Source organism: Crotalus tigris, unplaced genomic scaffold (genome assembly GCF_016545835.1).
Source record: "Crotalus tigris isolate CLP2741 ecotype Arizona unplaced genomic scaffold, ASM1654583v1 scf7180000024337.5909745, whole genome shotgun sequence".
Taxonomy (NCBI): domain Eukaryota; kingdom Metazoa; phylum Chordata; class Lepidosauria; order Squamata; family Viperidae; genus Crotalus; species Crotalus tigris.
In genome coordinates this window covers 4,900,951-4,917,937 of record NW_024100507.1, presented here as the reverse complement: position 1 = coordinate 4,917,937, position 16,987 = coordinate 4,900,951, and the positions used below count along the sequence as shown (strand labels likewise).

General features: G+C 40.0%; 1 protein-coding gene across 6 annotated transcripts in view; it reads left to right on the top strand.

The window, feature by feature from the left end:
• GPLD1 (glycosylphosphatidylinositol specific phospholipase D1) overlaps positions 1-16,987 on the top strand; it is a 65,105-nt gene that overhangs the window by 32,142 nt on the left and 15,976 nt on the right. For 5 of the 6 annotated variants that reach the window (XM_039325441.1, XM_039325437.1, XM_039325439.1 and 2 more), the window contains 7 exons: positions 11,347-11,457; positions 12,041-12,089; positions 12,851-12,905; positions 14,085-14,192; positions 15,787-15,814; positions 15,904-16,043; positions 16,466-16,531. In XM_039325441.1, coding sequence (XP_039181375.1) covers positions 11,347-11,457; positions 12,041-12,089; positions 12,851-12,905; positions 14,085-14,192; positions 15,787-15,814; positions 15,904-16,043; positions 16,466-16,531 — 557 coding nt within the window. The remainder of the gene's footprint in view (positions 1-11,346; positions 11,458-12,040; positions 12,090-12,850; positions 12,906-14,084; positions 14,193-15,786; positions 15,815-15,903; positions 16,044-16,465; positions 16,532-16,987) is intronic. The other variant, XM_039325442.1, reaches the window with a different exon arrangement.

The window sequence follows — 16,987 nt, the reverse complement described above, 5'->3', positions numbered from 1 at the left end:
CACTTAGGGTTAGGGTTAGGTCACCATGAACTCATAGAGCAAAATGTATATCGCCAACAAACTCGGAGTGCATTGGTATGGTTTGGAGGGCAGTTACTTTTCTAGCCTGCCCTATCTATGTTTCCTGGGAAAATACATGGGAAAATCCCATTGGAGGAAAATTCCACTTAGGGTTAGGGTTATGTCACTATGAACTCATAGAGCAAAATGGACATCGCCAACAAACTCGGAGTGCTTGGGTATGGTTAGGAGGGCACTGACATTTCTAGCCTGCCCTATCTATGTTTCCTGGGAAAATACATGGGAAAATCCCATTGGAGGAAAATTCCACTTAGGGTTAGGGTTAGGTCACTATGAACTCATAGAGCAAAATGGACATCGCCAACAAACTCGGAGTCCTTGGGTATGGTTAGGAGGGGAGTTACTTTTCTAGCCTGCCCTATCTATGTTTCCTGAGAAAATACATGGGAAAATACCATTGGAGGAAAATTCCACTTAGGGTTAGGGTTAGGTCACCATGAACTCATAGAGCAACTCCCCTCCTAACCATACCCAAGCACTCCGAGTTTGTTGGCGATGTCCATTTTGCTCTATTAGTTCATAGTGACCTAACCCTAACCCTAAGTGGAATTTTCCTCCAATGGGATTTTCCCACGTATTTTCCCAGGAAACATAGATAGGGTAGGCGAGAAATGTTAGTGCCCTCCTAACCATACCCAAGCACTCCGAGTTTGTTGGCGATGTACATTTTGCTCTATGAGTTCATAGTGACCTAACCCTAACCCTAAGTGGAATTTTCCTCCAATGGGATTTTCCCATGTATTTTCACAGGAAACATAGATAGGGCAGGTTAGAAATGTCAGTGCCCTCCTAACCATACCCAAACACTCTGAGTTTGTTGGCGATGTCCGTTTTGTTCTATGAGTTCATAGTGACCTAACCCTAACCCTAAGTGGAACTTTCCTCCAATGGGATTTTCCCATGTATTTTCCCAGGAAACATAGATAGGGCAGGCTAGAAAAGTAACTGCCCTCCTAACCATACCCAAGCACTCCAAGTTTGTTGGCGATGTCCATTTTGCTCTATGAGCAAAATGATAGATAGGGCAGGCTAGAAATTCTTAGGGTAATATCATAAGAAACTTGGTAATATCATAAGAAACATGGAGAGCAAAATGGACATTGCTAACGAACTCTTGGGTATGGTTAGCGTTAGGTCACCAAGAACTGATAGAGCAAAATGGACATCGCCGATAAACTCGGAGTTTTTGGGTATGGTAAGGAGGGCCGTTACTTTTCCAGCCTGCCCTATCTATGTTTCCTGGGAAAACAAATGGGAAAATCCCATTGGAGGAAAATTCCATGTAGGGTTAGGGTTAGGTCACCATGAACTTATAGAGCAAAATGGACATCGCCAACAAACTTGGAGTGCTTGGGTATGGTTAGGAGGGCACTTACTTTTCTAGCCTGCCCTATCTATGTTTCCTGGGAAAACAAATGGGAAAATTCCATTGGAGGAAAGTTCCACTTAGGGTTAGGGTTAGGTCACTATGAACTCATAGAGCAAAATGACACCGCCAACAAACTCGGAGTGCTTGGGTATGGTTAGGAGGGCACTGACATTTCTAGCCTGCCCTATCTATGTTTCCTGGGAAAATACATGGGAAAATCCCATTGGAGGAAAATTCCACTTAGGGTTAGGGTTAGGTCACTATGAACTCATAGAGCAAAATGGACATCGCCAACAAACTCGGAGTCCTTGGGTATGGTTAGGAGGGGAGTTACTTTTCTAGCCTGCCCTATCTATGTTTCCTGAGAAAATACATGGGAAAATACCATTGGAGGAAAATTCTACTTACGGTTAGGGTTAGGTCACCATGAACTTATAGAGGAAAATGGACATCGCCAACAAACTCGGAGTGCTTGGGTATGGTTACGAAGGCAGTTGCTCTATGAGTTCATGGTGACCTAACCCTAACCCTAAGTGGAATTTTCCTCCAATGGGATTTTCCCATGTATTTTCCCAGGAAACAGAGATAGGGCAGGCTAGAAAAGTAACTGCCCTCCTAACCATACCCAAGCACTCCGAGTTGGTTGGCGATATACATTTTGCTCTATGAGTTCATAGTGACCTAACCCTAACCCTAAGTGGAATTTTCCTCCAATGGGATTTTCCCATGTATTTTCCCAGGAAACATAGATATGGTAGGCGAGAAATGTCAGTGCCCTCCTAACCATACCCAAGCACTCCGAGTTTGTTGGCGATGTACATTTTTCTCTATGAGTTCATAGTGACCTAACCCTAACCCTAAGTGGAATTTTCCTCCAATGGGATTTTCCCATGTAGTTTCCCAGGAAACATAGATAGGGCAGGCTAGAAATGCTTGGGATAATATCATAAGAAACTTGGTAATATCATAAGAACTTTGTAATATCACAAGAAACATGGTAATATCATAAGAAACTGGGAGAGCAAAATGGACATTGCTAACAAACTCTTGGGTATGGTTAGCGTTATGTCACCATGAACTCATAGAGCAAAATGGACATCGCCAACAAACTCGGAGTGCTTGGGTATGGTTAGGAGGGCAGCTACTTTTCTAGCATGCCCTATCTATGTTTCCTGAGAAAATACATGGGAAAATACCATTGGAGGAAAATTCCACTTACGGTTAGGGTTAGGTCACCATGAACTCATAGAGCAAAATGGACATCGCCAACAAACTCGGAGTGCTTGGGTATGGTTACGAAGGCAGTTGCTCTATGAGTTCATGGTGACCTAACCCTAACCCTAAGTGGAATTTTCCTCCAATGGGATTTTCCCATGTATTTTCCCAGGAAACAGAGATAGGGCAGGCTAGAAAAGTAACTGCCCTCCTAACCATACCCAAGCACTCCGAGTTGGTTGGCGATATACATTTTGCTCTATGAGTTCATAGTGACCTAACCCTAACCCTAAGTGGAATTTTCCTCCAATGGGATTTTCCCATGTAGTTTCCCAGGAAACATAGATAGGGCAGGCTAGAAATTTCAGTGCCCTTCTAACCATACCCAAACACTCCGAGTTTGTTGGCGATGTCCGTTTTGTTCTATGAGTTCATAGTGACCTAACCCTAACCCTTAGTGGAACTTTCCTCCAATGGGATTTTCCCATGTATTTTTCCAGGAAACATAGATAGGGCAGGCTAGAAAATTAACTGCCCTCCTAACAATACCCAAGCACTCCAAGTTTGTTGGCGATGTCCTTTTTGCTCTATGAGTTCATGGTGACCTAACCCTAACCCTACATGGAATTTTCCTCCAATGGGATTTTCCCATGTGTTTTCCCAGGAAACATAGATAGGGCAGGCTAGAAATGCTTAGGGTAATATCATAAGAAACTTGGTAATATCATAAGAACTTGGTAATATCATAAGAAACATGGAGAGCAAAATGGACATTGCTAACAAACACTTGGGTATGGTTAGTGTTAGGTCACCATGAACTGATAGAGCAAAATGGACATAACAAACTCGGAGTGCTTGGGTATGGTTAGGAGGGCAGTTACTTTTCTAGCCTGCCCTATCTATGTTTCCTGGGAAAACAAATGGGAAAATTCCATTGGAGGAAAGTTCCACTTAGGGTTAGGGTTAGGTCACTATAAACTCATAGAGCAAAATGGACATCGCCAACAAACTCGGAGTGCTTGGGTATGGTTAGGAGGGCACTGACATTTCTAGCCTGCCCTATCTATGTTTCCTGGGAAAATACATGGGAAAATCCCATTGGAGGAAAATTCCACTTAGGGTTAGGGTTAGGTCACTATGAACTCATAGAGCAAAATGGACATCGCCAACAAACTCGGAGTGCTTGGGTATGGTTAGGAGGGCACTGCCCTATCTCTGTTTCCGGGGAAAATGCATGGGAAAATCCCATTGGAGGAAAATTCCACTTAGGGTTAGGGTTAGGTCACTATGAACTCATAGAGCAAAATGGACATCGTCAACAAACTCAGAGTGCTTGGGTATGGTTAGGAGGGCACTGACATTTCTAGCCTGCCCTATCTATGTTTGCTGGGAAAATACATGGGAAAATCCCATTCGAGGAAAATTCCACTTAGGGTTAGGGTTAGGTCACTATGAACTCATAGAGCAAAATGGACATTGTCAACAAACTCGGAGTGCTTGGGTATGGTTAGGAGGGCAATTACTTTTCTAGCCTGCCCTATCTATGTTTGCTGGGAATATACATGGGAAAATCCCATTGGAGAAAGTTCCACTTAGGGTTCCAGTTAGGTCACTATGAACTCATAGAGCAAAATGGACATTGCCAACAAACTCAGAGTGCTTGGTTCTGGTTAGGAGGGCACTGACATTTCTAGCCTGCCCTATCTATGTTTCCTGGGAAAATACATGGGAAAATCCCATTGGAGGAAAATTCCACTTAGGGTTGGGGTTAGGTCACTATGAACTCATAGAGCAAAATGGATATCGCCAACAAACTCGGAGTGCTTGGGTATGGTTAGGAGGGCACTGACATTTCTAGCCTGCCCTATCTATGTTTGCTGGGAATATACATGGGAAAATCCCATTGGAGGAAAATTCCACTTAGGATTAGGGTTAGGTCACTATGAACCCATAGAGCAAAATGGACATCGCCAACACATTCGGAGTTCTTGGGTATGGTTAGGAGGGCAGTTACTTTTCTATCCTGCCCTATCTATGTTTCTTGGGAAAATACATGGGAAAATCCCATTGGAGGAAAGTTCCACTTAGGGTTAGGGTTAGGTCACTATGAACTCATAGAGCAAAATGGACATCGCCAACAAACTCGGAGTGCTTGGGTATGGTTAGGAGGGCACTGACATTTCTAGCGTGCCCTTTCTATGTTTCCTGGGAAAATACATGGGAAAATCTCATTGTAGGAAAATTCCACTTAGGGTTAGGGTTAGGTCACTATGAACTCATAGAGCAAAATGGACATCGCCAACAAACTCGGAGTGTTTCGGTATGGTTAGGAGGGGAGTTACTTTTCTAGCCTGCCCTGTCTATGTTTCCTGGGAAAATACATGGGAAAATCCTATTGGAGGAAAATTCCACTTAGGGTTAGGGTTAGGTCACTATGCACTCACAGAGAAAAATGGACATCACCAATAAACTCGGAGTGCTTGGGTATGGTTACGAGGGAAGTTGCTCTAGAAGTTCATGGTGATGTAACCCTAACCCTAAGTGGAATTTTCCTCCAATGGGATTTTCCGATGTATTTTCCCAGGAAACATAGATAGGGCAGGCTAGAAAAGTAACTGCCCTCCTAACAATACCCAAGCACTCTACGTTTGTTGGCGATGTCCTTTTTGCTCTATGAGTTCATGGTGACCTAACCCTAACCCTACATGGAATTTTCCTCCAATGGGATTTTCCCATGTATTTTCCCAGGAAACATAGATAGGGCAGGCTAGAAAAGTAACTGCCCTCCTAACAATACCCAAGCACTCTACGTTTGTTGGCGATGTCCTTTTTGCTCTATGAGTTCATGGTGACCTAACCCTAACCCTACATGGAATTTTCCTCCAATGGGATTTTCCCATGTGTTTTCCCAGGAAACATAGATAGGGCAGGCTAGAAATGCTTAGGGTAATATCATAAGAAACTTGGTAATATCATAAGAACTTGGTAATATCATAAGAAACATGGAGAGCAAAATGGACATTGCTAACAAACTCTTGGGTATGGTTAGCATTAGGTCACCATGAACTGATAGAGCAAAATGGACATCGCCAACAAACTCGGAGTTCTTGGGTATGGATAGGAGGGCCGTTACTTTTCCAGCCTGTCCTATCTATGTTTCCTGGGAAAATACATGGGAAAATCCCATTGGAGGAAAATTCCATGTAGGGTTAGGGTTAGGTCACCATGAACTTATAGAGCAAAATGGACATTGCCAACAAACATGCAGTACTTGGGTATGGTTAGGAGGGCAGTTACTTTTCTAGCCTGCCCTATCTATGTTTCCTGGGAAAACAAATGCGAAAATTCCATTGGAGGAAAGTTCCACTTAGGGTTAGGGTTAGGTCACTATGAACTCATAGAGCAAAATGGACATCGATAACAAACTCGGAGTGCTTGGGTATGGTTAGGAGGGCAGTTACTTTTCTAGCTGCCCTATCTATTTTTCCTGGGAAAAGAAATGGGAAAATCCCATTGGAGGAAAGTTCCACTTAGGGTTAGGGTTAGGTCACTATGAACTCATAGAGCAAAATGACACCGCCAACAAACTCGGAGTGCTTGGGTATGGTTAGGAGGGCACTGACATTTCTAGCCTGCCCTATTTATGTTTCCAGGGAAAATACATGGGAAAATCCCATTGGAGGAAAATTCCACTTAGGGTTAGGGTTAGGTCACTATGAACTCATAGAGCAAAATGGACATCGCGAACAAACTCGGAGTGCTTGGGTATGGTTAGGAGGGCACTGACATTTCTAGCCTGCCCTATCTATGTTTGCTGGGAATATACATGGGAAAATCCCATTGGAGGAAAATTCCACTTAGGATTAGGGTTAGGTCACTATGAACCCATAGAGCAAAATGGACATCGCCAACACATTCGGAGTGCTTGGGTATGGTTAGGAGGGCAGTTACTTTTCTAGCCTGCCCTATCTATGTTTCTTGGGAAAATACATGGGAAAATCCCATTGGAGGTAAGTTCCACTTAGGGTTAGGGTTAGGTCACTATGAACTCATAGAGCAAAATGGACATCGCCAACAAACTCGGAGTGCTTGGGTATGGTTAGGAGGGCACTGACATTTCTAGCGTGCCCTTTCTATGTTTCCTGGGAAAATACATGGGAAAATCTCATTGTAGGAAAATTCCACTTAGGGTTAGGGTTAGGTCACTATGAACTCATAGAGCAAAATGGACATCGCCAACAAACTCGGAGTGTTTCGGTATGGTTAGGAGGGGAGTTACTTTTCTAGCCTGCCCTGTCTATGTTTCCTGGGAAAATACATGGGAAAATCCTATTGGAGGAAAATTCCACTTAGGGTTAGGGTTAGGTCACTATGCACTCACAGAGAAAAATGGACATCACCAATAAACTCGGAGTGCTTGGGTATGGTTACGAGGGAAGTTGCTCTAGAAGTTCATGGTGATGTAACCCTAACCCTAAGTGGAATTTTCCTCCAATGGGATTTTCCGATGTATTTTCCCAGGAAACATAGATAGGGCAGGCTAGAAAAGTAACTGCCCTCCTAACAATACCCAAGCACTCTACGTTTGTTGGCGATGTCCTTTTTGCTCTATGAGTTCATGGTGACCTAACCCTAACCCTACATGGAATTTTCCTCCAATGGGATTTTCCCATGTATTTTCCCAGGAAACATAGATAGGGCAGGCTAGAAAAGTAACTGCCCTCCTAACAATAACCAAGCACTCTACGTTTGTTGGCGATGTCCTTTTTGCTCTATGAGTTCATGGTGACCTAACCCTAACCCTACATGGAATTTTCCTCCAATGGGATTTTCCCATGTGTTTTCCCAGGAAACATAGATAGGGCAGGCTAGAAATGCTTAGGGTAATATCATAAGAAACTTGGTAATATCATAAGAACTTGGTAATATCATAAGAAACATGGAGAGCAAAATGGACATTGCTAACAAACTCTTGGGTATGGTTAGCATTAGGTCACCATGAACTGATAGAGCAAAATGGACATCGCCAACAAACTCGGAGTTCTTGGGTATGGATAGGAGGGCCGTTACTTTTCCAGCCTGTCCTATCTATGTTTCCTGGGAAAATACATGGGAAAATCCCATTGGAGGAAAATTCCATGTAGGGTTAGGGTTAGGTCACCATGAACTTATAGAGCAAAATGGACATTGCCAACAAACTTGCAGTACTTGGGTATGGTTAGGAGGGCAGTTACTTTTCTAGCCTGCCCTATCTATGTTTCCTGGGAAAACAAATGCGAAAATTCCATTGGAGGAAAGTTCCACTTAGGGTTAGGGTTAGGTCACTATGAACTCATAGAGCAAAATGGACATCGATAACAAACTCGGAGTGCTTGGGTATGGTTAGGAGGGCAGTTACTTTTCTAGCTGCCCTATCTATTTTTCCTGGGAAAAGAAATGGGAAAATCCCATTGGAGGAAAGTTCCACTTAGGGTTAGGGTTAGGTCACTATGAACTCATAGAGCAAAATGACACCACCAACAAACTCGGAGTGCTTGTGTATGGTTAGGAGGGCACTGACATTTCTAGCCTGCCCTATTTATGTTTCCTGGGAAAATACATGGGAAAATCCCATTGGAGGAAAATTCCACTTAGGGTTAGGGTTAGGTCACTATGAACTCATAGAGCAAAATGGACATCGCCAACAAACTCGGAGTGCTTGGGTATGGTTAGGAGGGCACTGACATTTCTAGGAGGGCACTGCCCTATCTATGTTTCCGGGGAAAATGCATGGGAAAATCTCATTGGAGAAAGTTCCACTTAGGGTTCCGGTTAGGTCACTATGAACTCATAGAGCAAAATGGACATCGCCAACAAACTCAGAGTGCTTGGTTATGGTTAGGAGGGCACTGACATTTCTAGCCTGCCCTATCTATGTTTCCTGGGAAAATACATGGGAAAATCCCATTGGAGGAAAATTCCACTTAGGGTTAGAGTTATGTCACTATGAACTCATAGAGCAAAATGGACAACAGCAACAAACTCGGACTGCTTGGTTATGGTTAGGAGGGCACTGACATTTCTAGCCTGCCCTATCTCTGTTTCCTGGGAAAATACATGGAAAAATCCCATTGGAGGAAAATTCCACTTAGGGTTAGGGTTAGGTCACTATGAACTCATAGAGCAAAATGGACAACAGCAACAAACTCGGAGTTCTTGGGTATGGTTAGGAGGGCACTGACATTTCTAGCCTGCCCTATCTATGTTTCCTGGGAAAACAAATGCGAAAATTCCATTGGAGGAAAGTTCCACTTAGGGTTAGGGTTAGGTCACTATGAACTCATAGAGCAAAATGGACATCGATAACAAACTCGGAGTGCTTGGGTATGGTTAGGAGGGCAGTTACTTTTCTAGCTGCCCTATCTATTTTTCCTGGGAAAAGAAATGGGAAAATCCCATTGGAGGAAAGTTCCACTTAGGGTTAGGGTTAGGTCACTATGAACTCATAGAGCAAAATGACACCACCAACAAACTCGGAGTGCTTGTGTATGGTTAGGAGGGCACTGACATTTCTAGCCTGCCCTATTTATGTTTCCTGGGAAAATACATGGGAAAATCCCATTGGAGGAAAATTCCACTTAGGGTTAGGGTTAGGTCACTATGAACTCATAGAGCAAAATGGACATCGCCAACAAACTCGGAGTGCTTGGGTATGGTTAGGAGGGCACTGACATTTCTAGGAGGGCACTGCCCTATCTATGTTTCCGGGGAAAATGCATGGGAAAATCTCATTGGAGAAAGTTCCACTTAGGGTTCCGGTTAGGTCACTATGAACTCATAGAGCAAAATGGACATCGCCAACAAACTCAGAGTGCTTGGTTATGGTTAGGAGGGCACTGACATTTCTAGCCTGCCCTATCTATGTTTCCTGGGAAAATACATGGGAAAATCCCATTGGAGGAAAATTCCACTTAGGGTTAGAGTTATGTCACTATGAACTCATAGAGCAAAATGGACAACAGCAACAAACTCGGACTGCTTGGTTATGGTTAGGAGGGCACTGACATTTCTAGCCTGCCCTATCTCTGTTTCCTGGGAAAATACATGGAAAAATCCCATTGGAGGAAAATTCCACTTAGGGTTAGGGTTAGGTCACTATGAACTCATAGAGCAAAATGGACAACAGCAACAAACTCGGAGTTCTTGGGTATGGTTAGGAGGGCACTGACATTTCTAGCCTGCCCTATCTATGTTTCCTGGGAAAATACATGGAAAAATCCCATTGGAGGAAAATTCCATGTAGGGTTAGGGTTAGGTCACTATGCACTCACAGAGCAAAATGGACATCGCCAACAAACTCGGAGTGTTTAGGTATGGTTACGAGGGCAGTTGCTCCATGAGTTCATGGTGACCTAACCCTAACCCTACATGGAATTTTCCTCCAATGGGATTTTCCCATGTATTTTCTCAGGAAACATAGATAGGGCAGGCTAGAAATTTCAGTGCCTTCCTAACCATAACCAAGCAGTCCGAGTTTGTTGGTGTTGTCCGTTTTGCTCTATGAGTTCATAGTGACATAACCCTAACCCTAAGTGGAATTTTCCTCCAATCGGATTTTCCCATGTATTTTCCCAGGAAACATAGATAGGGCAGGCTAGAAAAGTAACTGCCCTCCTAACTATACCCAAGCACTCCGAGTTCGTTGGCAATGTCCGTTTTGCTCTATGAGTTCATAGTGACCTAACCCTAACCCTAAGTGGAATTTTCCTCCAATGGGATTTTCCCATGTACTTTCCCAGGAAACATAGATAGGGCAGGCTAGAAATGTCAGTGCCCTCCTAACCATACCCAACACTCCGAGTTTGTTGACGATGTCCATTTTGCTCTATGAGTTCATAGTGACCTAACCCTAACCCTAAGTGGAATTTTCCTCCAATGGGATTTTCCCATGTATTTTCCCAGGAAACATAGATAGGGCAGGCTAGAAATCTCAGTGCCCTCCTAACCATACCCAAACACTCCGAGTTTGTTGGCGATGTCTATTTTGCTCTATGAGTTCATAGTGACGTAACCCTAACCCTAAGTGGAACTTTCCTCCAATGGGATTTTCCCATGTATTTCCCCAGGAAACATAGATAGGGCAGGCTCAAACAGTAAGTGCCCTCCTAAGCATACCCATGCACTGTTAGTACACACTCCACAGTGATTTATTTATCTCTAATTTGATGGTGGATGCCTTCTAAGTCAAATAGGTCTTTGGTTTCTACCTTTTCCGTTCTGTAGTTCATATTATTCTTTGGAAACCATCCCTTATATCAGTGGTTCTCAACCTTTCTAATGCCGCGACCCCATAATATAGTTCCCCATGTTGTGGTGACCCCCAACCACTTATACATCACCGGGTGCCAGAGGCGTGGCCAAAGAAAAGGGGGAAAAAATGGCGGACAGCCTTGTTTGGCGACCCCCGTGAAATGGTCGTTCGACCCCAAATGGGGTCCCGACCCACAGGTTGAGAACCACTGCTTTATATGAAGTGTGAACATTTCATCTATTAAAACTAAACTTACGTAATTCATATTTGCAGTCAATTTTAATCACCAAATAGATTGGCTCTGAGATGTCATGTATTGTCTGTCTTTTGTCCACTTGCTTTTAATAATGTTTTTATGGAGTTACTTTTTTTAAAAAAAAATGGTACTTAGGCTACAGAGAAGCTGGTGGCTTTTCTCTTTGGGATTGCCTCGCACATGGTGGCAGATGTAAGCTGGCACAGCTTGGGGATTGAACAAGGATTTCTTCGGGCCATGGCAGCTGTAAGTAGTGTCCTGTTTCCGTCGTAGGGTTTTTCCATGTGCTTGTTTTAAAGTTGCATTTATTATTTTGCTTCATCCTCACAAATGTCAATAGAATATTAAAAAAATAAATCAGATCCTTGCAGTCTGCAGTGCTTTTATGAACCACAGCTAAAAACTATATATTTTAATGAATAATATTTCAGTCATCTTTGAATATCCATATGTTGCTCTTTTAAAGGATTTATATAGTTTATAGCAAAAAAATGTTTGCCTATTGGATTTCTTTTTTTAGTCTTTTATGGATGAAGGCTGCTCACTGCAGAGCTGTTTATATGCTGAGGCTGAATTAAAGCACTTGGGCAGTTCTGAAGATAGAGATAGACAAGTAACAAGAAACATAAGGGATTTTTGCAATCAATTGACAACAAACTATTGGTAGGAAATTCCTATATACACAAGCAGGGAAAAGGCCACAAGGGAGTGTTTTATCTCTACAATCCGGATTAGTTTAGAAAAAAAAGAAATTTTTAAAAGCAGTTAACATTTCTTTAGTTGTTAAAGTGATAAAGAATTATAAATAATATTGTTCTTTTTTATTTAGATTGATTTTCATGGCTCATATTCACAAGCTCATTCTACTGGCGATTTTGGTAATTTATGTACTTATAAATCCTAGAAAACTCTCCCCAAATTTCCTTTGAATGTCTCAAGGTTATGAGACTCTGGAGATGGCATTCTCTAATTTTATTTGAAAAGTATATGTGTATGTGAATGTCATTATTACAGTACATATATATCATAGGCATTCTCCATTTTGGTTTCCCGTCTCTAGAACTACTTGATGTTTAATATATATCAGCTGCTGTTTTCCATTTCTGATATATTCACATTAGATATATTTTAATGGAACTATAAATTATGGATTTCTATTACATTGTATTATATTATAGGTGGAACTTTATATTATCCACAAGTCTGCTTATAACCAGTGTGATTTTCTAAAATTGTAGATTCCCATGATGTATCACAAGGTTTTTCTGAAGTTTCTTTGAGTTTCATGAGCTTTGTTGCCCAAGGGCTGACATTTCAAAGACTATCACTGGCATTCCATTTGCTTTGATAGTGTCCCATTATGGCTATAAAACATGTGTTGCAATGTGTAAGAGAGAGGGAAAGCCCCCCCAACCCATATAGAAGGGCTACCAATCTTATAGGAAAAGCCCATGTGACCTATCCAATATTACTGCAGTGCTCATAATATGTCATATGAATGGTTGTCCTGTGTCAATTGTGTTAGGTTAAATCACAGGATATAAGGGATTATATTCATCATAACATTTCAACATGAAGCTGCATCTTTTTTTGTTGTTAAATAAATTGATGACATACACTCCTTTCATTCTCATTTTAGGGGGAGATGTGTTAAGCCAATATGAACTTGATTTTGATTACTTGAAAGCAAACTGGTAAGAGCCACAAATGCGATCATTAATGTTTGATGCATATGGACGTTGATACACACACTCACATAGTGTTGCAAATTGCAGAAGGAGGATGAGAAACAGTTACTGAAATCTATTATTTTTTCTTCTCAGCTAGTCAGGTCCTCAAGAACCATTGTGAATTAGACTCTAATGTTGTACTGGATGAAGGAGATTGAGGGTAACTTGTTTAGTTCTGTAGAGGCCTACAACCATATATAATAGTAGATGGATCATACTAGCCTCTAAGTAAGAGGGTCCACTTAATATAACCCTCATTTCTGGTAATGGTGTCCATACTTCAATTACATTCTGCCCTGATTACTTCAATGCACTCTGTATAGGATTACCTTTACAATTGGTACAGATTGTGGTAACAAGGCTATTAACCATTGTCGGGTACACAAAGAACATATAAAACTTGCATTTCTGAGAATTCTTACACCATTTGCCAATCGTTTATTTCAATTCAGTTTTACTTTTACTAATCTTTGAAGCCATAATCGTAGTTTGTTGAATGTTTCTATTTAAAAAAAAATGGAGAGCAGGAGAAGAATTTGAACAGTTTAAATCAGACCATACTGTATTTACATCCAAGAAAATAAAGCCAATAAATTGGGCATAGTGATGTGCAGTTTAAGTGTCTAGTTTAACTCTGAGTGTTGCATTATAGAGCAGAGTATTGCTTGTATCAATTCTTTTTCATTTATATTTGTTTGTTAGATTTCTATTCAACTTTTCCTCCTTGAGCTTAAATTCCTAGTCCTGGGGGAGTCAACAATTTAGTCTGAGATTTTTGGAATACAAAACCTGTGCTCTACAGCAGTGTTTCTCAACCTTGGCCATTTGAAGAGGTGTGGACTTCAACTCCCACAATTCTCCAACCAGTTTGCTGGCTGGAGAATACGAGTAGTTGAAGTCCACACCTCTTCACATGGCCACAGTTAAGAAACACCGTTCTACAGTATATCTAAGCTGCATCATTTTACCAGTTACCTATTACTGACATATTGCTTGATTAGTGTTTGATTTATATAATATTACCAATATTTATCAAGGAATCTAGAAAAGGAGGGAAAGAATGTGTTTAGATAATTTATAATGCCATTTTTACCAGTGCATTTTTGTTGGCTTCAATCAAAGTTCTGATATTAATACTTTTAGGTATGTACCTGTTAAAGATTTACTGTCAATCTATGAGGATTATTATGGAAAGGAGGTGATAACTCAAAATACAATTGTTGACTGCACATATATGCAACTCCTTGATCTGTAAGTCAGAGTAAAAGTTAACACATTTTAAAACAAATGAGAGTTTGTTAATTACTGATGGGTTTTCAAGCAGGGGTTGAAGAAACACTGGTATATGTAAATGTTGGAGAAGATCAGGTATAAAAAATGGGAAATCTTACAATGGGGATATTTTTATATTTTGAAAGCGGGTCTTCAATAAGGTAGATGGACTAGTAGGATGATAAATAGTTTGGTAATTTTATCTGATAAAATACATCTAAGAGCTTAAATAAACTATGAAAGATGTACAGGAGTTTTTGATTTATGACCACAATTGGGACTGGAATTTTGGTTGCTAAACTATGTGGTCATTAAGTGAGTCATCACATGACCAGTCTCTATTTTATGACCATTTTTACTGCAGTTGTTAAGCGAATCATGCAGTTATTAAGTCAATCATGCAGTCAATCAAATCCAACCATAAACTTTGCTTGTTGGAAGCCAGCTGGTTGCAAATCATGATCACATGAACCTGGGACACTGCAACCACTGTAAATGCGAGCTGGTTGGCAAGCACCCAAATTGTGATCCTGTGACCTTGAGAGTGGACCAAAGTCATAACTTTGAGGACTGTCATTGGTTATTTTTTTTCAGCATCATTATATTTTCAAACTGTCATTAAATGAATGGCCATAAGTTGGGGATTATTGGTAGTGAAATAAAATATATACGTATAAAGAAAAGTGGCTAGAATAAAGGGGGAGAGTCTTCCCCAGAGAAATTCACTGATCTGTCTCAATAGACATGGAAACCCTAATCTTTTCAGCTTATAGTTTGATTTTTTTTGTTTCATTTTAAGAACATACATTGTCTTAGGATAATGGCTATTGTATCTTTTCATTTTCTCTTTCCTGGCCTACTTATTAAGGTGTTTTATTGCTTTTATTGTTTCAGTATTTTTGCTGGTTGTTTAATCTTTAAAATAATGTCATAACCAGGCAACTGTAATTATTGGTCGTAGTCGAAAGCAGACAATATACAGACAATATATATTGTTTATGATAGCTACTGTACAGAAAATGCCTTTAAAGTTGCCAACTGTATATTGATCTTATTAAATAGGGTGGACTTTGTTTATATAAATATCTTCATTTTAAGAGGGAGTCCACAGTATGAGTTTGAAGTCAAGTGTCAGAGAGATGAGGAAATATTTCAACATTTCTAGGTCTGTCAGCAATCATTGCTTCCCTAGTAAACATGTATAATGCACTAGCTTCAATAAACTATAATGAATATTTATGATAGCTTTTTTGGTATATAGGTATAATACTAAATTGTGGGTAATCAGAACAAAGGAAGGAAAAGAGGGAGAAGAAAGCAGGCAGGAAAAAATAAGAGTATGACACTCGTAATTTATCTCATAATGACCTGTACTTCATTAATAGGAATTGGCTCATTATGTTCCTAATAAAAAACATTACTAGCAGTCATTTAAATAATATATAAATGTTATGAGTTTCAAAATACCCATTGTGTCTTTTTGGTATAGTTAAAGGCAATATACAAAGAAACATTTTTTTCTGCATTGAAAAGTTATATAATGATAGTAAATTATAAATAATTGCTTCCATAGCTATGGCGAGATCATTGCTATTGCCAATGTAAGTATATTTTTCTAAAAAAGAAATTTTTGGGATGTGAATGTTGAAATAGCCAATTTACTAATTAAATTGCATCTTATTCTTCACAGCTTTATCCCATATATGCCAATAAATCCCCATTTTTAGTGGACAAGTTCTATGACTATTTCCTTGGCGGAGTAGACGATATGGCATTTTCATCGAATAATATTTTACAGTTAACCAGTTGGATGTTAAACTATGGGACTAGGTGAGGTATTTGTTAATAATTCCAAATGATCATCCTAGAAAAAAACATACTGTTTCAAAAAAAGAAATTCTACCTGGAATTTTTCTTCAAAAGCTTGATTCAACCAAACAGTGATTCAGAATGTGGACAGTACAGAATGTGTATTTCATTGCTACTTGTTATGATTTATCTTTAATTTTAACTTGTAGAGTATTATTAATAAGCTAAAAATACAGATCTTACTTTAGCTTTCCCTTGCTTTACAGATCTGTGAAGGTCATAAATGCATGGATTGGTTGTAAAGTTACTTCATCATCACTGTTGTAACTGAATGGTCACTAAATAAAACAGTCACTAAATGAGGACTATCTGTAGGGGAAGTTGTGGGCATGCTAAAAAATGAAACATATTAAATACAATTAATCTATTAATGTTTTCTTCAGTGGCTGCTTTATTCCTGAGAATCCTTTGTTCATACGGTGTGAAGATGAACAGAGAAACTTTTCTGTGTGAGTATAGTAATTAGTCTAGTTTAACTAGTGGTATGAATTAACTCCAAGATTGATATTATTTTTTAATGTGGGAAATTAAGACCATATAGTTTTATTTTCTGGCCATGACTTGGCAACAAAGAAAAATACCCATAGCTATGCAAAACCCAATAATACTTCTTTGTTCATTTTTGGAACTACTGTCAAAACTTCACTATTGCAATGCAGTTGTTCTTTACGGATATGTGATACATTTATGCCAATCCTGGTTTCATGGTTTCATTTCAAATTATTGTATTTTTCTGCCTTTAAACAAGATGTATTTAAGGCAATCATGGAAATGCACAGCAGGAAATAGATGTTGCTGAGATATTATTTTATTTATGCAATTTATCCTCATCAGCTTCAATTTCTTTTTCTTTTATTTTTCTTTTGTTAAAAAAAATATGGCTGCCCATTCACTCCAAGTGGTTT